At 39.4% G+C, this 20,429-nt stretch overlaps 3 protein-coding genes and 1 long non-coding RNA gene across 4 annotated transcripts in view; 2 read left to right on the forward strand and 2 right to left on the reverse strand.

Annotated features, from left to right (window-relative positions):
• Window positions 1-543: 543 nt before the first annotated feature.
• Window positions 544-6,198, reverse strand: LOC122662817 (DNA (cytosine-5)-methyltransferase 1A-like). The gene is made up of 11 exons (XM_043858533.1): window positions 5,898-6,198; window positions 4,931-5,739; window positions 3,339-4,851; window positions 3,032-3,196; window positions 2,676-2,865; window positions 2,463-2,574; window positions 2,122-2,269; window positions 1,827-2,024; window positions 1,461-1,739; window positions 845-1,063; window positions 544-689 (listed from the first exon to the last, which is right to left on the reverse strand). The coding sequence occupies exons 1-11, from the start codon at window positions 6,006-6,008 to the stop codon at window positions 564-566; spliced, it is 3,870 nt and encodes a 1,289-aa protein (XP_043714468.1). The 5' UTR covers window positions 6,009-6,198; the 3' UTR covers window positions 544-563.
• On the forward strand, window positions 5,850-7,553 carry LOC122662826. The gene is made up of 3 exons (XR_006333093.1): window positions 5,850-6,008; window positions 6,294-6,298; window positions 7,541-7,553. It is a non-coding gene; the product is annotated as an uncharacterized LOC122662826 (long non-coding RNA).
• A 3,220-nt stretch (window positions 7,554-10,773) lies between these two features.
• On the forward strand, window positions 10,774-14,901 carry LOC122662807 (sm-like protein LSM4). Its single transcript, XM_043858524.1, has 8 exons — window positions 10,774-10,874; window positions 11,017-11,064; window positions 11,188-11,229; window positions 11,403-11,501; window positions 11,605-11,682; window positions 13,388-13,427; window positions 14,252-14,407; window positions 14,699-14,901. Exons 2-8 carry the CDS (start codon window positions 11,062-11,064, stop codon window positions 14,719-14,721), a joined length of 441 nt encoding a protein of 146 aa, XP_043714459.1. The 5' UTR covers window positions 10,774-10,874; window positions 11,017-11,061; the 3' UTR covers window positions 14,722-14,901.
• A 446-nt stretch (window positions 14,902-15,347) lies between these two features.
• The window catches only part of LOC122662764 (cytochrome P450 81Q32-like), a 28,291-nt gene continuing 23,209 nt past the window's right edge, over window positions 15,348-20,429 (reverse strand). Inside the window, exon 4 of the mRNA XM_043858485.1 lies at window positions 15,348-15,541. Within this exon, the coding sequence (XP_043714420.1) occupies window positions 15,493-15,541 (49 nt within the window). The 3' untranslated portion in view covers window positions 15,348-15,492. The remainder of the gene's footprint in view (window positions 15,542-20,429) is intronic.

Here is a 20,429-nt window from a genome sequence, read left to right on the forward strand (position 1 = left end):
GCCTCGATCCTTGGATGATGGAAAGGAAAACTCGATCCTATATTTTTTTGTTGGGTCAGCGTTTCTTGTAGGGGAGCCGTTCACAAGGGCCAATGAGAACACGCGCATTGGCATCATGGCAGGATTTCCACTTTATGGGAGACAGATTTGTATTTTGGAGATGAGGGACTTGTAAAATCATCATCTGCACTCCAAGATAGGGTATGGAATTCAGTAACCGCTGCCATTTTAAATCATTTCCTAACAAAATCTCATATGTGGCTATTTGAAACAAGATTTACTAACCTCATCAAAAATCTACAAAAAAGTGGATATTACACATTCAATTAGTATCAACAACACAAATCATATCAATTTACAGATGCACATGATCTACACAAGCCAGCACGACAATTTGCCAGTGCCAGCTGCTTCTAAACTATGCGGGTTTAATGACAATACTCGCAATAATTTCTTTTGGCTCACAACTTCCTTGAGTTTCCTCCCCAGTGCAATTGCTTTGAGGTGGAACCGCTTTCCCGATCTGTCTATGATCATGTTGAATGTTAAACTCGCTACAAATTCTATTGGTTCATAGCTTCCATGAGTTTCCTCCCCAGAGCAAATGCCAAAGGTGGAGGAACCGCTTTCCCGATCTGTCTATACTTATGTTGAATGGTACCACACAATTGATAGCTATCAGGGAATCCCTGCATTCACACACAAATGTACAAACACAATCAATCATTTTTACTGAAGAATCCAGCTCTTCTAAGGAGTCAGAGCACACTCCAGTATTCCAAATGATTATAAAATAAGAACTTAAAGTGGAAATGACAAGAACTAATTCACTTGAAGAACTTACTTGAGAGCGGGCACATTCGCGAACTGTGACTATTCGGTCCTGCTCAGGATGAAAACACATCCCTATCTTACCCATAGGTTGAGGGTCCATAATGGAAGCCGGGAAGTTTCCTTCCCAGTCTAACCTTCCAAATAGTCCCTTCCATTGATTATGTTTCTTGACTGTGTTAGGCAGGCACCAAGGCATTAAATCTTCCAACTCTCCATGATTTAGTCTAACCTGCATTTTGTTAAAAAATAAAAATAAAAATAAACGATAAGTAAATTGATAAAAAGGAATTTTCTGAGTAAAACCATCAAGAAAAAAATTAAACAAAGGGATTCAGCAACTGCAGTAGAAAAGTTTCTTACCTTTACATCAGGTAGGTCACACCAATCGGCACCCGGATACTTGGGAATTCTCTGACATCGAAAGAGATTCAACTCATTCATTTCTTTTGATATGTGGTCATACAAGACCAGCATATTCCCTCGAACTTTCCTTTGGAACCATGATACAGGTTCAGTTTCATACTGTATAGAAAAATATAATAGCATGAACAAGTAAAAAAAGATGAAATCTCAATCAGTAATATTGATTGCCATAAAAGAGATCCCATAAGGAGAAGACAGCTCACAGCCATTATCGTTTCAGATGCACCATTGTCAACAGCTGGGAGATCTCCGATTGCATCTTTCACACTTACAGTATGGAAAGGTGCTCCATTTTCCGTACTCCGAACTGCAGCATATTGTACATTTCCTGATAATGAAATTTTCAGGTCTGGCCCTGTAAAGACATGCATTGGTTCAGGCCATTCAGGAAGCATCTCTTCTGGAGAGGCAGCCCAGATGAATGCTCGTTTCCGTGACTGGGCAACACCATAAGCACCAGCTTCAAGAATACCAAACCTCACCTAAACAGAATTAACATTTTCAGAAAGATAGGCACCGAAGGCTGTAGGAACCCCTTTTAAGGCTTATCAGCACAATGTAGCACTTACCTGATAACCCATTTCAAGAAGCGATGCTAAGGTTAATCGGAAAGTCTGTCCTTTATTGAATGAAACAAAGTTCCTCACATTCTCCAGCAGGATGAACCTTGGCCTGAAGTAGTCAGCAAAGGACAAGAATGCCAGTACCGTCTCACACTGGACTTTGCTCCAAGTACTCTGATTGAATCTGTTCATTCCAGAAAAACCCTGCGAAGATACTACGCCTCGATTAAAATGTAATAGTTCTAATAAATATTTCTAACGAGTGCTCAGACTACAAGTAAGTGGGGAAGGCTATACATACCTGACACGAGGGACCTCCACTAATGAAATCTACTTTACCAGGCAGAGGCAAATTATCGAAATCCGTCACACTTATGAGTTTAGCAAACTCAATAACCTCAGAAGTTGAGATGCAGTCATCTACATCTCCAAATTTTTCCATTATGGCCCTGATTTACAACCAAATTTCATGGCTGAATCAACAGATGAAAACTGAAACATGACTCACTGGAGACTGATGCCAATAAATTAGAGATATAAACATATACAATGATGCAGATAATGGTTTATTCCTCTTCCCAATGAAGAATGCAAACAAGAAACTCATGAAGGAAAAGACTAGAATTTGAAGCAAGCACACACCTTAGAATCACATTGCAATTATTAACAAATGTCACAGCTTCTAGATGGTTACGATCGAATGCTTCTCCAGCAGATCCATCATATTCAATTGCCCAATTGGTCACTGAAGCCCCTGCAAGTATTAGAATGAGCATAATCAACATTATGCACCCAACAGAAAACTCAACCCACTAAGTTTCAAGTAGAAAGAAGATATTTGAAACAGGAGGTTACCGGATTCCTGGAGCCCCTCAGACAAGCCACCACAGCCAGCAAAAATATCTAGAGTGGCCAAGCAACTTTTCTGAGATAAATCTTTTCGTTCGTCAAGGATGTCGGGACCGCGTTCCTCATATTTGAACTTTCCTTTTCTCTTTTTGGATGTAGTAGTATCGACCTTTGATAGTCTGACTTTAGTTGGCAACTGCCCACAATAATATTTGCCATCATGCTGGGAAGAAGATGCTAATTTGACACAGAGTTGCAGCTTCAATATAGTTCAAAATGAGTTTCCACGGTAACTCTAACTTAAGTGTGAGTTGATACAGCTTAGGCAAATTCTTTGGGGCAAGGAGGCGGCAGATAAATACCTGCTTGGTGGCTCCTGTATCAAATTCATACATATGTTCACAAAAGAAGATGTGTTCAAAGATTGTGAGGCCATGTAAAGGAGAAACATCACACTTTCTTCTAACTTGACACCTCCCTTCTATCACCTCAACAGGCAAACTAAGCTTCTTTTCACTATAGTAGACCTGGTGTTAACCCATATAGAAAACAACAGAATCACAACGAATATCTGATTAAATGAAATTTAATTTGAACAACAAGAAGCCGGAGCCTTGAATTAAGCACTTATACTAAGGATCGTTAAATAAATATAAACAAATATCTTACTTCTCTAATGTCAGAACTGTATGCTTTTTCTGGTGAGACATCCTCTGGTCTGAAGAATCTCCTTAATTTTACATGAGTTGATTTTGGGTCAGTTTTTATAGATGCCTTGGGGACATCAAGCTCAAGCAGCTGGCATATAACATAAGCTTTTAACCCAACATTTATTCCATCCTTGAAAGTTCCCTGGTCCTTTGTATTGACCCCAAAGTGATTTGGACGTACATATACAAAATCATTAACTGTGTACTCAATCCCATTATATTTAAATCCACTGTTGGAAGAATTTACTACAAAGATTTCTTTCTCCTTCTCACTTTCCTTTATTTTGCAAGAGTGGCAAACTCCAGTTCCAAGACCCATGGTGTCATAGGGAAGCTTGAAGAAAGCACCTCTATCAGGCCAATACAAGCTTTTACAATATAATTCAATGGGAAGTCCTTTTCTTTTTCTCTCTTCTGCCATTTCTCTGTCAATCTTACCAGAGTTGATGTTCTCCTTCCTATGCTGATGGCCCCAAGACATCAAGCGCACATTGACAACCACAGATTGTTGAACATCCCCTAATTCAAATTCCATACAATCATTCGTCAAGAAGACCTCCCTCTCATTAGCAGTATTACCAAGAACAGTCTGTGACCCTCTTTGCATTACCCTCCCATGGACCATTTTCCTAGCATCTGATGTTTCGAACATGTACTCCACAAAACAGATAGGCAACATTTCCTCTGAATTGTCAACTTCTAGGACCACAGCACCCCCAACAAAAATCGATTCACCATCAAGAGAAGCCTTTCGATAAAGAGGCTTACCAGAACATGTTGTTCCAACCAGCTCCCCATCCCATTTAATTTGCTTGCTGTTGGACCTAGATTTAGTTTGTCTGAACGAAGGAGTTTCTGGAGCAATTTCTGGAACTGGTGCATTCTCCCCATCTGCCTCTTCATCGTCATCCTCTTCATTCTCCACTTGTTCTTCATCCACTTCTACCTCTTTTGGCTCATTGTTATCTCCTTCTTTCAGGTAATCTGAGGAGTACTTTGAATAGTATTCCCCCCAGATTCTGTTAATCAGCCGCGTAGTTGTAGCCTGCATTTTTTCCCTCTTTGACACCACAGGTCCCATTGCTGCTCTTGGATTCAGGTTTGTCTTCTGCTTCACCACAGCCTTCTTCGTTACTAAAAGTTTTGTGTGCTGCCTCTCCTCCATTTTACTAAATAGACCAGTTACAAAAGCACACTTCCTGATCAGTTCATCGGGATATTCTGAAAAGAGTTGCAAAATAATCTGTCCATGGACCACCACATATCTCTCCACCAGTGGTGGATTAGAAGAAATATAAGCAGGATGGTCCTTTTCAAACTCCGATACTTTCTTAATGACATCGGCAAAAGAAAGCCGTGACACCTGGCTTTGCTCCTTTAACAACGTGATAATGCTGATTGCAATCCTTGCAGTTTTTAGAACAGGCTCATACCATGGAGCATACTGTTTTAAAGGCTTCCCAAGCTTATACCTGAAAAAATTGAAAGAAAAAAATAATAATAATATTTATCAACAGCAAACTACAAACCAAAATAGACAAGTAAAAGTACCAGGCCAAATCTGTTCGGATTGATATGAAGACAATTGATGATCCAAATTCAATTATCCATTCTTTTATTGCACTCAAATAAATTGGAATTCCGTCTACATTTTGTGCTCCTGAAGAACTTGAAGATGGTTGTTTTGGATCAGCGTCAAGACAGAACCCACTCCCATCATCAGCAGTCACAATCCCAGAACCATAGACTGTCACATCAACTTCATCACAAGGTTTCAGTGGAACGAGCTCCAAAGAAATAAGCCTGGAGTCCGAGTTATAAAGTGACCAATTGTGTAGTATGTTTCTAGGAAAGTTATCAGTGTCGTACACAGAGAAATCATCGCCAAAGAGAATATATTCATCCATCTCTTGGGCGGAGGTCTTGTAGTAGGCAGGTAGTGGATAGTCATTTGCTATTTCACTTTCCTTGATCTTAATATATAATATATTTGAAGCAGTGGCTGGACAATGCTTTTTCTTTGATTCCATTGATTCCCAACACTCCTCTTGCAACACCCCTTTTTTCCTACTTTCATCCCTTAGGGCAACAAGCACAGGTAATTCAGAAAATTTTTTATCATCTTTCTGCGATGGCTCATCCGGACCAATCAATTGATTATAATCATCCAGACCAATCAATTGATTATGGATGAATTCACCCTGTGAGATGACAAAGTCCTTGATAGGCATTCCACTGGGGAAGGTCTTGCTTCCACTCATTGAACGGACAACACCATCAAGCAATTCATCAAGACTCAAGTCAGGGTTACCTCCACAAGGCTTTGACAGTTTTTGGAAAACCTCAACACCTGAGCAAGCCTTGCAAAAGAAATGGCCATATAACTTATTATAATTGCTGGCCGGTTTCACACATTCATAGTCAGCAATATCAGTTGAGACCCAAATTACTGGATCCCCTTCTCTGTAGCCAGAGATTGTCCAGTACTCTATTCGCCCAAAACTTTTACATCTTACACCTTTGTCCTTATCATTCTCTGAGCTTCCATCCGATGGCAAAATAGTACCAGAAATAAACATGTCAACAACTTCAGACATATCCAAGGGCTGTGGATTTCCATCTGCATCATGTATAATGAAATCTATGAGTCTTCTATTTGGTCGAGGATCATCAGGACCAGATGTCATGTGTACAGCCACAGTCTCGTGTTCCACCAAGTGGTCCCTTTTAGTTTCAATGACAGAAGATTTCTTAGAAATTTTTTGAGCAGTTCGCTCCTTGAAATCCAAATTAGCAGCAGCTCGCTTTGGAATTTTGCGAGAACCAGCAGGCTTACTGCTTTGAGGCACATTTTGCTCCTTTTTGGGGTGGTGATTTTCAGCATATTTATCACTATCCATTTTTCGAACATCAGAAGAGGTAGCCTTTGGTCTGCCTCTGGTCTTGTACTTATTCCTAAAAAAAAAAAAAAACAAGTGTGACAAACCAGTGAAAAAAAGAAGCCTATGGAATTGGTATAAGAACACCGGCAGAAGCAAGGACAAAAGGATGCCCAAAACAAAAGAAAAAGGTAATCATGAATACAGGTATATGAACAAAGGAACACCTCTAATCAGAACAAGGAGAACATAGGGAAATAGAAGAGATGTGCGGGAAAGAAAAGAACAAACCATACAACTTGAAACCTTAATGGGTGAAGATTCTGATGTCAAATGCCTTCCTTACTATATCTTCAACAGAGTATGAACATACAGTCAGGTTGGTACTGAGGATGCAACCTGACTGCATGTTCATAATCTGTTGAAGATATAGTAAGGATGGGGGGGGGGGGGAGTTTGGGGGGAAAAGTAACAATAAAAAAAAACAACAAACGGTTAGCATAGATCGAAAAACCAGCTATTCGATACCAAGAAATAGCTATATAATAATTTAATAAAAAACCAGCTATTCAATACCAAGAAACAGATATATAATTATTTAATATGTCAAAGCTTGGGGGGGAAATGATGAAACTGAAAAAAATAGTGGCAGAAAAAACAAAGGACAAAAAAAACCATGCATGAATGCAAGAGTTATGCTAGTGGCTCCAAAATTGAAATATACATATAACAGTAACAAATAAAGTATTAACATAAGTAAAAATGAAAAGAAAACAAAGCAAAACGTGCTAAACATCTACAGAACCCCTATAAGCAAAACATGTACCTCAAAACTTACCAAAATGGGTCTCACTTGAGAACAAAATATTTAGGATACAGTAATCTCAAGAAACGCAAAAAGAGAAGGCATCATTTTATCTGAATACAGGGTAGATGAGAGAACACAAAATAAAAAGATTGAAAATCACATTGTCTTAACTAACACAGATTTGATCTGACTGAAGCCAAACATAGAAAAAAAGTTCCAAAGACTTAAAAATCTTACATGCATATAAAAATAAGTCAATTACACAAATCAACAAACCAAAAACAAGAAAGAAAACCAACTAAGAGATAAATAGAAACAGCAGATCATGATTCTGAGATTAGAAAATAATGTAGGAACCCAGATTATTTTCTTTACAGAGTAAAATCATAAATGGAAGGACAGGAAACAAACAAATTCAAGGGTTTCTGGAGAAAACTAGATGCAACATTAGAACCTTCTTACCAAAATACAGAGCAGAAGTTGTAAAGAAAAGTGAGAAGATTGAAAAACACACTGTGTTACGTAATCTGACAGAAGCCAAACAGGTAAATTAAGTCCAAAGACTTACATATCATAAAGACATGGGAAGAGAAATAAACCAGTTACACAAACCTAAAATCCATGAACATGAAAGTAAACAGAAGGGTAGACAAAGATAAACCGCAGACCATGATTCTGAAATCAGAAGAAGAAAAAAAGAAACAATGATCATCCCTTTACAGAAGAAAATCATAAACGAAAGAACAGCAACGTAGCAAACAAATAAGAATTATGGTTTTCTAAAACAAAAGAAATGCCGCACCAAAACCAAGCATTCGCAACCAAACAAGGTGCAGAGCAGAAAAAACAAGTCAGTTACACAAGCCTAAGAACCATGGTGAAAGAAAACTAAAGAATCAAATAGGAAACCGGTTCCTGTTCTTTACAGAGGAAATTGTAAACGGTAGAACAGCTCTAGAAGAAACCCACATACAGCTTCAGCTAAACAAAAGAGACAAAGAGATAGAGCACACCTGAATTCTTAAGCAAGAAACAGAAAGCAACAACACAAAGGCTTCGCAGGAAAGGGAAAATTAAACGATATTATCCAGAAATGCAATCAATGTAACCAAAATGTGAACAAAAACTATCTTTATACAGAGACAACAGTAAAAGAAGAGAGCGATGTACAGAGTTTCAGACAGACTCTTCAAACAGTGAAGTCAATAAATAAGTTTACCTGAAGCTATGTGACCTATAGGAGCACTCGGTTTCAAGTCTGTTGGGTTCACATGCAATGAAGTTGCAGAACCCATTTTCAGTTAGAGATTAGAGATTCCGTTGTCGAACAAATAACCGGGAAAGCCCCCAACAAAGAAAGAGGGTATCAAGATTCAAGAACTCGTTGTGTGAAAAGACAGTTGGGTACCCAACGTTGGGAGAAAATGCAAATAATACTTGGGTTGCCTATATTTATTTTTCTAATTATACCCTTATCAATTATCATAGTTTTACACAACACCACTGCCTCTTGCAAATAATACTTGGGTAGTTGGGTTGCAGGGGAGGAAGGAATGGATAAAGGGAGCCAGGGAGGGGTAAAATTAGGATTATAAAAATAAGAAACGTCAAATGTAAAATTAGTTAAACGTGACTCACGTGACTACGTGAGGTATTTCAAACACAGGGTACCTTTTATGCAATTTCTTCAAACGATTAAGTACCACTGGTGTTATTTATCCTTTTTTTTTTTAATAAAAAAAATAACCGTTCCCGTGAAACGCCTTGCCCGAGCAGGGGTAAGACGATCTTTGCGCGTCTCGTTGTGTGAAGGGCGCACATGAAAGTAGGGGCAGACAGAAGTAGAGGATGTCAATTCCCGTGAAACCCCTACCTATTGCCAAAGATATGCCAAATAGTTCTTCAGTGCAATAACTTAAGGATTCACCCAACCCATCACATATCCGAAGAGAATATTCGGTCTTGGAAAAAGGAGGCCGTTTTTCGGGTTTTTTTTTTTTGTTTTTTTAAGGTAAACGTTTTCCGATTCCAAAGTAGGATGAAGTGAAAAATCAGTATCAGATTTTACCTTTTCCTTTTGCTTATCAAAACATGCTATTCCGTTCCGTTCAGATTTTCATCCTCTCAAATGCGGTCATGCACCACATTTAAGAATTCAACCGCAAAAACATGGGCAGTGGCATCTTTTTATCTTTTCAAGTGTTGGGTGGACGGTTGGATTCTTAAGTGTGGTGCAGTGGACAGTGCACTGCACTTGAGATTATAAAATCCGCTCCCGAAACTCACACTCTACAAGTGATAAATGATAAACCCTTACTGTGAGAGATAGAGATGGAGAGCCGAAGAAGAAAAGATCCAAGCAAGGGTAAATTCTAAGGCTCTGTTTGGATGCAAAGAAAATAATGGAATCAATAGGAAAAATAGCGTTTGGTCTTGATTTTTTTTTTATTGGGCTCGACCCACATTCAATTTCGGGTGGTGCATCTGGTTGGTCCGATTTGATTTCAGTTTCTACCAACCCCAACCTGAAACCAATATGATTAGTGTTCGGTTCGATTTGGTCTGGGCTGAAACAATCAGTTTCGGCCGCTCCAATCAGTTCAGGCTGAACTTTGACACCCTTACCCATGGTGAAGGCATACCTCCTTCACCATGGGTGAAGGGAAACTGCCTCCAACGAGGTAAAGCCCATAACAGTATGGTTACCCTCTGTGCGTCAAAAGTTTTGGTTCACTTCCAGCCCATGAAGAATGTAAATGGGCCAAAACCAAGACCAGATTGATGACAGAAGCGATCCCAATACCCAAGGTAGAAACAGATATTCTTAACAGGGGAGCAGGGGGGCATGGCCTGCTCTGTTGATGCTTCCATGCACTTCCATTGGCCTGTGCACATATAGGGGCCACGCTCCCTTACAGAGAAATCTTCCCCTAAATAATGACAGGAACTGCATTATCCAGAAGATATGGGCCATTAAAAAGGAAAATTGGACTTGCATTGGCCCATTTAGTTGGTTTGGCATGGGGGGCCTCTAGATAAGGGTTTTACCTAGGGCTGTAAACGGATCGGATTCGGTTCGGATAGTGCTATATCTTCATTCGATTAGCTATCGGATGGATTCGGATAGTGCTAAACGGATACGGACACGGATACGAATCGGATATTTTATCTGTTTACATGAAAATATAGCTTTTCAGATAGCTATAGCCTATCCGTATCCACATCCGTTTAGCTTTCGGACGGATTCGGATAATGCTAAATGGATACGGAAATGGATTTTGGCTATTCATTTACACCCCTAGTTTTACCTTTTTAGTATTAGGCATCATATTTCTATAAAAATAAAAAAAAGGTACTAGGAATTGGGTCGAGGGAGCCCGAAAAATTTTGTGCGAGCTTTTTTGGACCGGAGTTGCACCCTAGCCTTTCCATCTACCGGCTTCTTCAGAACATGGATCCAGGTATCGGTATTGGCCGGATCGTATTTGTATCAGTCAAGGACGATATTAATACCTGGCCGATCCTGGTTCGGGTATCGGTATCTGTGTCGGATCAGGGGAAAGTCGTAAAAAATCTCAATTCTTAATGCAAAATAAAAGGGTAAAATTGACCGATATGGACTGATACGCGGCAGATCCGATACGGAGATCTCGCATTCGAAGCGTTTTGAAAGAAAAACCCCCTCTCGTTTGATAGTTGGAGTCAATTCTTTCCCTCCATTTCTGATTTGTTTTCGTGCTCGATTTTTTATTTCGTCTGCTGGGTGGGGTTTTTACATCCAATTCTCTGTTCTCCAGTCGTATTCAAGGTGAAGATCTTTTAGCTTCTATAAGCTCCATGAGAAGCTAGGGTTTATCGTTATATATGGTTCGTATTCCAATTGTTTGGCTGCACTGTTTAATATTTGAAGATTCAGAAAGTAAAATAATTTTGCAACTCTTTGATTGCAGCTTGCGGGTTCTTATTGGTGGCTTTGTATTTTAGTGTTCTTGAAGATGGTCCGTTGCTCATTGATCTAGTTTTCGATTTGTGGTCTTGTTTAACCTGGGTTCCTAAATTCTTTTTCTTTGGGGGAGGTTTTGATGTTTTCTATTTTTGACTGATTATATCTGTTGTTGCAGCTGCCTCTTTCTCTACTGAAGACAGCGCAAGGTCATCCTATGGTAAGAGCTTCCCTTTCTCTACTGAATACGGTTCAATTTTTTGTTTTTTTTTTTGGGATTTTGTTTGGTATCATTGTTTTGTTGTTCTTTAAGTCCAGGAAAGGGGCATTGAGGAGTCTGTTTGTTTATGGGCTTATTATTTTCTGTATTTTGATGGGTTTTTGTTGTGTTAGTTGGTAGAACTGAAGAATGGGGAGACCTACAATGGGCATCTAGTGAATTGCGACACTTGGATGAACATTCATCTTCGGGAAGTCATCTGTACCTCAAAGGTAAATAGATCTTTTTTTTTTAAATTGACTATTTATTAGTTTTAATCAAGACTTCTGCACTCTTTAATCTGTGGTTGCATCTAAGAATGTAATTTCTGTGTAGGATGGGGACAGTTTTTGGCGAATGCCAGAATGTTACATCCGTGGGAATACAATTAAGTATCTTCGAGTTCCAGATGAGGTATGAAACAGAATATATAGCCCCATAATGTTTTGGGTGTAATTGTCCAAGTATTTAATCAGATAATAGGACTGAATGTAATAATACTGAAATTTTTGTTTTCTTATTTTTGACTATTCTTATTGTATCTTTGGAGGCCTTTTATGAGAATATTGTTTTGAGCATGAATCATTTTCTACGTTGGCTTTTATTTAAGGGGCCTATGTTTTGCTCTGCTATAATGAATGCTGACAATCTAATCATGGTTAGTTTATTTTTCAAAAATTTGTCTTCTTTACTGTTGCCCCTAGATCACCTACCTCTACACTCTTATTGACCATCAGCTCATTCAGCTTTCCTTTTGATTGTTTGAGAAATCAGATATGATAGTCTTTGTCAGAACTTATATGCTATAATATCTAAAGATTGAGGAAGCCTTTGATAACATTATACATTCAGTGTGGTAGTAGAAATAACAGTAAACTACAACTCAAGTCAACTCAGTCTTATCCCAACTAAATGGGGTCGGCTACATAGATCCTTTTTCTCCAATCAGCTCTATTCAAACCCATACTTGTTATTAGTTCCTAGCTATGTATATCTTTCCTCACCACTTCTCCTAGAGTCATTTTAGGTTACCCCTGTTTCTTTTAGCTCCTTCAATCCGAATCAAATCACCCTCTATATTGGAGCATTCAAAGGTCTCTATTGCACATGTCTATGCCACCTCAAATGACTTTCTTGCAACTTATCATGTATCAGAGCTACTCTCAAATTAGCTCTATGCCACCTCTTAACAACGCAGTCGCTTCCTTTATCTCAGTTCTGATCATAGATTTGCCGATTGCATAATCTGGGGTTTGCCAATTGCATTATGGGTACATGAATTTTTCCCCCTTCGCTGTCTGATATTCTGGATATTAAATTACTTGCTTTATGTTTGTAAGCTTTATAACAGATATAAATTTCTGGTGTCTTTAGTATTATTTCATCAATGCCTGGCCCAAAAATTGCCAATTCTTCAGCCTGGTCCTGTTTGCTTATACAGGGATTTCCACTTCCACAATTTTCCTCTTGTACCATGTTTTTTCTTTTAAAATAAGTTTTAGCATTTAATAAAAAAGAATTTTTTACTACTTATAGGCTGTACTCAATGCCCTGGACTACGCTTTGTGCAGTTTATGTCTGAAGTCAATACGCCAGTTCCATTCATGGATCCTGCCACATGGTCAGGCAACTGGATTTCTGTACATTTCTTAAGGGATTGATGTATTTCCTGTTGAATTTAGTGCACAAATGTCAAGACAATCTTACAGTTCTATGTGTCCGCCGTGTGGCTTACAATGGGAAAAAATATTGTAGCAGTGTAAAGGAAGTCCATATGCTTTTTGATTTATTGATAATTTGAGTGCTTCAATGTTGCTTGATGGCAAAGTATATGCAACAATTAAAAATTATTGATTCTTTGTTGGATCTACTCCTTGACTCTTACTTGGAAAACTTTTCTTAGTTATCCTTGTCATTGCATCCTTGTAATTGCCTTTGTGAATCCTGGCATCTATGGAATAAAATATACATTCTTTGGAGTTTGGTCTTCCATAGTCATATCCTAGGGTCTTCGGGTTTTCAGCCTGTAGTTGTTTTTTTGATTCTGATTCCTCTCCTTCCTAAAACATTTGGGGTCTCTTTTGACTTGTGATGGAAAATATCTTGTTTTGACTTCCAGGTAATTGATAAAGTTCAGGAAGAAACCAAGAGCCGAGCAGGTATGGACTGTTTTGGTTTTATGAATTTAACAAATGAATTTTTTTTGGGGTTGATATGTTAATGCAAGTGGCAGTGGTTATTAGTTTTTGGATTTTTGTATTGCCAAGAGAAATTATTTTTATATGCTCTTGCTGAACTTTGTCAGAATGAGAGAGCATTTTTGCTCCTGATTTATGTTGAAATAAATTTCAGTTGGCCAATTGATCCTTATCAGGGAAATTTGCATTACCTGAATGTTCAGATCTAATTATTTCAGTCTTTAAAACTGGAGCAGGCAGCAGACAAGAAATGGTTCTATTTCTGGTTAACTCTCTAGATCTCATCAAAAGCAGGGATCAAACTGGGAAAGCCAGATAGAAAATGTACAATGACATTGGAAATGAAATTTCCATTTCCATGCATGAAAAAAAATATACTTCGAGAAAATCTAGAGTTAGAAAAGAAGATAGAAAAAGCTGTGCTAAGTTGTCAGCTTTTCTCGATCTTGTCTTCTTATGTTGTTAGTACACAGGAAAGCTGAAAGGTTCTTTCCTGTGAGTCATGCTTTCAGAATTCAAAACTGAAAAGGGGCTGGTTCAAGTATAATTCAGTTTGACTTATGTCTTTTATGTTCACATTTTTTAAAATTGCACAGAAGCTATCTAATTTTTGCTTGTTCTGTAACTCCTCTGCTGGTGTTGGATTAAATTTGTTGATAAGTTTATGATTTTCTTTGAACTTGCATTCCACCACCCCTCTGAGAATATGTTGAACTATAATTAATTTATCTGCATAAATGGATATCTTATGGTGGTTTTGTCTATTTGTTCAATGATTTTTTCAGATAGGAAGCCTCCTGGAGTTGGCCGTGGAAGGGGAAGAGGCAGGGAGGATGGTGTTGGCGGGAGGCAGGTAAAAGGCATTGGGCGTAGCCAAGATGATGGAGGTGCTAAAGGCATGGGTGGAGGTCGAGGCAGGGGTGGGAGTGGTGCCAACAGAGGTACAGTTCTTCTCTTATCAGAAACATGGGTTATTGTGGCTTTTCCTCATGGAAACTATGTACCCTCAATTTAATGTGGGACTTATACTTTAAGGAGACACACACCACTAGTTTATAGTCTTTATCAATTTAGCTAAGATGCGTTTGCTGAAGGCTGTCCTCTGCTTGGGGATTGTCTGTGGCGAGGTGAAAGCTTGTCAATTTCTATCCAGCTAAGGAGGGTTGCCGTTCTTCTTCCTTTCATAGTTTCATATATGTGCAGATGTCTGATCCATCCACTTTTGGTAACAGGTGGAGGTCGTGGTCGTAGCTGATACCAAGAGAAGCTTTGGATGCTAAAAAAGTTTGGCACTTATAAAGGTGTTCTGCTCCTTGCATACTAACAATTACCAAAAAAATTAGTGGATGTAATATCACTGCATTGGCAGTTGGAGTTGGTTGAGAAGAAACACTTATTCCGCAGGGCTAGATTTTGCAATTGAAGGTGGGAAAGGAGAAAAAGAAACGGTAAATGTTGTTCCCATGGTGGGCTAGCTATTTCACTTTTCCTTTCATGTTTTCATGATTGTGATATTGTACGTAGTTAAAATCTTTGTCGTCTACTGTTTCTTACTATCTGTTCATGTACAGTTCAGTTTGTTTTTCAATTTTATAATGCCAAAAAAATGCTCTCGATTGTATTTTCTTTCCCCCCGTAAATTTTCAATGCAGAAGGATTCACCCATCTTATGAGCATTCTGAGCACAGTTGGGGCAAACAAGTTATTTGATTACAGAATTCAAATCATGGTGATTAGTTATGGCCCTTTATTTATTTTTTAAACTAAGCATCACTGTAACTATGTAGATCCTGCAGTCCAGTTACATTACATGGTCTCTCTGCTCACCTTTTCTATATTAGAGGTGAAAAACTCCATATGTCAGAAACCTACTTCTCCCCCTGAGACAGTTAATGGATTTACTAATTGGTTCATCAATTTTTTGTTCTGTTTTTGCACATGAGGTAGAAACAGCATGGGAGACATAGCATGCAGTGCAACAGGAGGTGCAGGAAGGGACAACTGAAGCATGCATGGAGAAATCGCCTCAAAGTTGACAAAGAAGGTTCAACATGATTGCACAAGGCTTACACCTTGCTTCCAGTGCCTTCAGTCATGAATCAGTGAGCCCAGTGCCAAGCCAACCACACGCATCTCCATGGCCAGGCCTTCCTCAGGACAGCGCCTTCTCCCCCACCCAAAACGGCCAAAAGCCATAATTTTGCATCCTTCTTTTTTCCCCACATCTCTGGCCCTGGCGCTTTCAAACCTCTCTGGCTTGAACTTTGTGGGTTCTTCCCATAACTTGGGATCATATTGGATAGCCCAGAAGTTCACCAGTAGTATTGTCCCACGTGGGATGGTGAAACCGCCTACGGTGCATTCTTCCAATGATTCATGTGGTGGTATTATTGCACCGACGGATGGGTGCATCTGAAGCGTCTCACTGATGACCATTGAGAGGTATGTAAGATTGGCAAGATCCGATTCAGTGATCAGTCGGTTTTGTCCTACATGGGCATCGATCTCGGCGTGAGCCTTCTTCAGCACTTGTTGATGATTCAACAAGAGTGACACTGCCCATTCCATGGTCTCTGCGGTAGTATCAGCCCCGCAGATATTAATACATGCATCTATACATTTTTCTCAAAAGTAACACAGACAAGCTGTTGCCGTTTATCTTAAACTCATACTCTTCCCTTCCTTCCATATCCGATCATGTGATCTCCCTGCTGCGACTCCCCACCGAGACAAACTGTTACCATTTATTGTTATCAGTTATCACCAAATTTAAAGTGAAAATAGAGGAGAAGCGACCAGAATAGGAAGCACTCCATTCCATTAGATACTCGAATCCTCTAGGCCTCCTATTATTGAATGACCAACAATCACTCATGGTTGGGATAGAAAGGCAAACATGGTTGAGCGTGGCCTACATTTAGCCTCCCATGGCGTAGCTTTTTGCATAGTGAATGGTGCGCCTTCCTCCATGTCTACCATCTCTTTTCCAACCCTCTCCCACTCAAAGCACTGAATCAATGAGCCTAATGCTAAGCCAATCACAAGTATGGCCAAGACCTCTACAGGGCAGCCCCTTCTTCCTGACCTAATGGCATCAGCTTGAATCCATCTCTTCCCCGTCCAACTCCTTCCATCCTTTTATTGGGTAAAACAACCCATTTACCACCTGTGTGCAAGCTAATAGAGATCCATAGCGATAACCAAATATGTGCAGAGTAATAACACAGAAACAAATCAATTCAAACCATAAAAACACACACCAATTTTTAACGTGGAAAACCCTTCTAAGGCGAAAGGGAAAAAACCATGGGACCTGGTCCAGGTAAAACTTCCACTATGCAAATAATAATGGGGTTACAATTCTTCTCTCTAGACAATACTAAAGGTTACCAAAACATCAAGAGAAATAACCAAATACCTTATTCTTGGATAACAAAATAACTCACCAAATAACAAGATGGATACACAAGAACAATAACACTCTCACTTCAATATTGACAATGACAAAATAGGAAGAACTACACCTTTCCTAGTTCCCTGGATCAAGAGATCGCTGCCATGCCGCACACCATAACCCGAGTATAGAGCACCCAAAAGAACCTTGCTATTTTTCTTCTGTATTTCCTTCCTGCGGATGTTTGTTCTCACAGAAGCTTGGTCTTGGCTTACAGTGCGTCTTGTTCAGAAAAATACACAAAGAGAATGAAAGAGCTAGAGGTGTACACCTTTCTCTCTTATCGGCTTTTATTATATTAGATAGATTGAGAGAAAAGAGAGATTGAGAACAACGAGAGAGATTGGGAAGAGTGCCATAAAGGCGGTTTGTGCCAAACCGCCTTCAAAACCAAATAGAGTGTGGGTCCCCCTTCAGGTGAGGAGGAACCCAACCCCAACAAACTCCCCCTCTGACTCACGAGGAAGGATCTCCCAAAACTGTCATGTCCACATCTGCGTGTCTCTATAACACAGGCTTCCCTCATGACAATCACTAAACTTCGAAACATGGAACGGATCACACATCGTACCTGTTACTTGAACTTCATCATGTAGTTACTCCACTTGCATGGCTTTCATATACTCATCGGCTTTGCTTCTTCAAAGCATTCCGGCTACCTTCATATATTGATGTGGTGGAACTCAAGTAGACGGTTGTCGCTCCTTAGTAGATCATCTCATCAATTGAGGTTCAATTGGTGGCACTTGAAAGAGGTCTGCTCCCCCTGCTTAGATCACCTATACCAACTGTAGAGCATCATCATCGCCAACATTACCAACTATATCCCATTATTTTGTTGTATATCTCCCCCATCATTGCATGTCATGGGAAGAGAATCTGAAACAAAATCAATGAGGTCATCAGTACGAACACCCTGGTGAGGAGGTGTGACAGGATTTTAATAAGATCGCTGTCTAAGTAGACGGTGGTGGTGGAACCATTTTCATTTGTCTTCTCCTCATCCTCTTTCTCTTTCTTTGAATCTCTTTTGAGTTTTCTGCACTCCTTTTTCATATGACCTTCCTTTTTGCAGTAGTGACATATAATTTCTTTTTTTGATTTGTTTTTGCTTCTCCCCCAGTTTTCTGTGACAAATGCTTCTTGCTGAGGCGAGTCCAAGGATTTCCTTCTTGTCTCTTCATTTAACAGACTTCCTGTTACTTGGCTCATAGAGAGCACCCCATTTGGTGCAGAATTGCTAAGAAACACCACCAATGTCTCCCAACTATCAGGTAATGAACTGAGAAGTAACAAGGCTTGTAATTCATCTTCATAGAGGAGAGTTGATTCACAATACTTTGCACCTCGTTCAAATGTTCTGCAACTGAGTTTCCTTCTCTATACTTCAGATTCACAAGCTTTCTAATCAAGAAAGCTTTGTTTCCAACAGTCTTCCTTTCATACAGTCCTTCCAGTTTCTTCCACAGTAATTGTGCTGACGTCTTTGTGGATACATGATGAAAAACGCTATCATCCAAAAATTGTCGAATAAAACCAATGGCTTTCCTGTCCAAGAGTTTCCATTTAGCATCTGTCATCTTCTCAGGTTTAGCAGTAATATCCTCTACGGGTGTACAAATCCCTGCAATATAGCAAATCTTTCATTTTCGCTTTCCATATCATCCAGTTGCTTCCATTCAAACTAACCATTTGTGTTGTGGTGTTTCCCTCCATCCTTTACACACGATTCAAGAACCTACTCTAATACCACTTGTTGGGTAAAACAACCCCTTACCATCTGTGTGCAAACTAATAGAGATCCACAACGATAGCCAAATATGTGCAGAGTAATAACACAGAAACAAATCAATTCAAACCACAAAAGTACACACCAATTTTTAACGTGGAAAACCCTTCCAAGGCGAAAGTGAAAAAACCACGGGACCTGGTCCAGGTAAAACTTTCACTATGCAAATAATAATGAGATTACAATTCTTTTCTCTAGACAATACTAGAGGTTACCAAAATATCAAGAGAAATTGTCAAATACCCTACTTTTGGATAACAAAATAACAAGATGGATATACAAGAACAATAACACTCTCACCTCAATACTGGTAATGACAAAATAGGAAGAACTATACATTTTCTAGTTCCCTAGATCAAAAGATCACTGCCATGCCGCACACCATAACCCGAGTATAGGGCACCCAAAAGAACCTTGCTATTTTTCTTTTGTATTTCCTTCCTGCGAATGTTTGTTCTCACAGAAGCTTGGTCTCGGCTTAGAGTGCGTCTTGTTCAGAAAAATACACAAAGAGAATGAAAGAGCTAGAGGTGTACACCTTTCTCTCATATCCGCTTTTATTATATTAGATAGATTGAGGGCAAAGAGAGACCGAGAAAAACGAGACACATTGGGAAGAGTGCCACAAACCGCCTTTAATACTAAATAGAGTGTGGGTCCCCCTTCACGTGAGGAGGAACCCAACCCCAACACCTATCTAGCCTAAACTTGTTGGGCTCTGCCCCTAACTTGGGTTCATGTTGGATTGCCCACATGTTCACGAATAGCATTGTGCCACGCGGTACGGTGTACCCTCCTACAATGCACTCTTCTGATGAATGATTCATTGGTGTTAGAAGTGGGCCACCGGGGTACATCCAAAATGTCTCATTGATGATGCAATGGAGGTATGGGAGATTGGCGAGATCTGATTCATCGAGTAGTCGGTATTGTCCTACCTCAGCATCAATCTCAGCTTGGGCCTTTTTGAGGACTTCTTGGATGATTTAACAAAAGTGACATTGTCCATTCCATGGTCCTTGCCGAATTATCACTCCCAGCCGCTACTAAATTCTGCACCATAGTAAAGAGTGACAAACCTTGATAAGGGTAAGCTGGGAGATATTCAGACAGATAGCGCGCCTTCAACATTATAAAAGAAAGTTTACCTGAAGCGTACATGCAAGGCAGTTGCATGAAGAAACCATTTCAGAAAAAAGAAATTACGTTATTTATCGACGAACTAATCGGGTGAGAATTTTTTGTTTTAAAAAAAAAAAATAAAGATTCAAGAACAGGGGGAGATGGGGTTTTTTTTGTTTAAATGGAAGAAAAGATGAATTATCCGTAAAAGCAAGTTCAACTCATTGTCTGAAATCCAAAAATTCACAGATTACACGGTTGAACCCCATTCCAACCTATCATAATAAGCTTTTGAAAGGCCACACGCTTCTGGTTTGGTCTGATCTGCTATGCTCCAATTTCAGGTACTGCAATCAGAGAACCACAGAGGGAAACAGATCACCTAATATGGTAATAATAGCTCATAAAAAGTTACATGAGATCCTTGAAGACATTGGGGGGTGGGGGGGGCATTGGTCTTCTTCAACCAAGATAACTTAACTTCATGAGTTAGTTATATTATTAGGCGATTGTTATCCCTCCATTGTTCTCTCAGACTGCAATTCCCTGAATTCTTCAGCACGAAACACAAAGCAACGCACAAAGGAAGGCTTCGCAG

The sequence above is a fragment of the Telopea speciosissima genome, chromosome 1 (assembly GCF_018873765.1).
Source record: "Telopea speciosissima isolate NSW1024214 ecotype Mountain lineage chromosome 1, Tspe_v1, whole genome shotgun sequence".
NCBI lineage: Eukaryota > Viridiplantae > Streptophyta > Magnoliopsida > Proteales > Proteaceae > Telopea > Telopea speciosissima.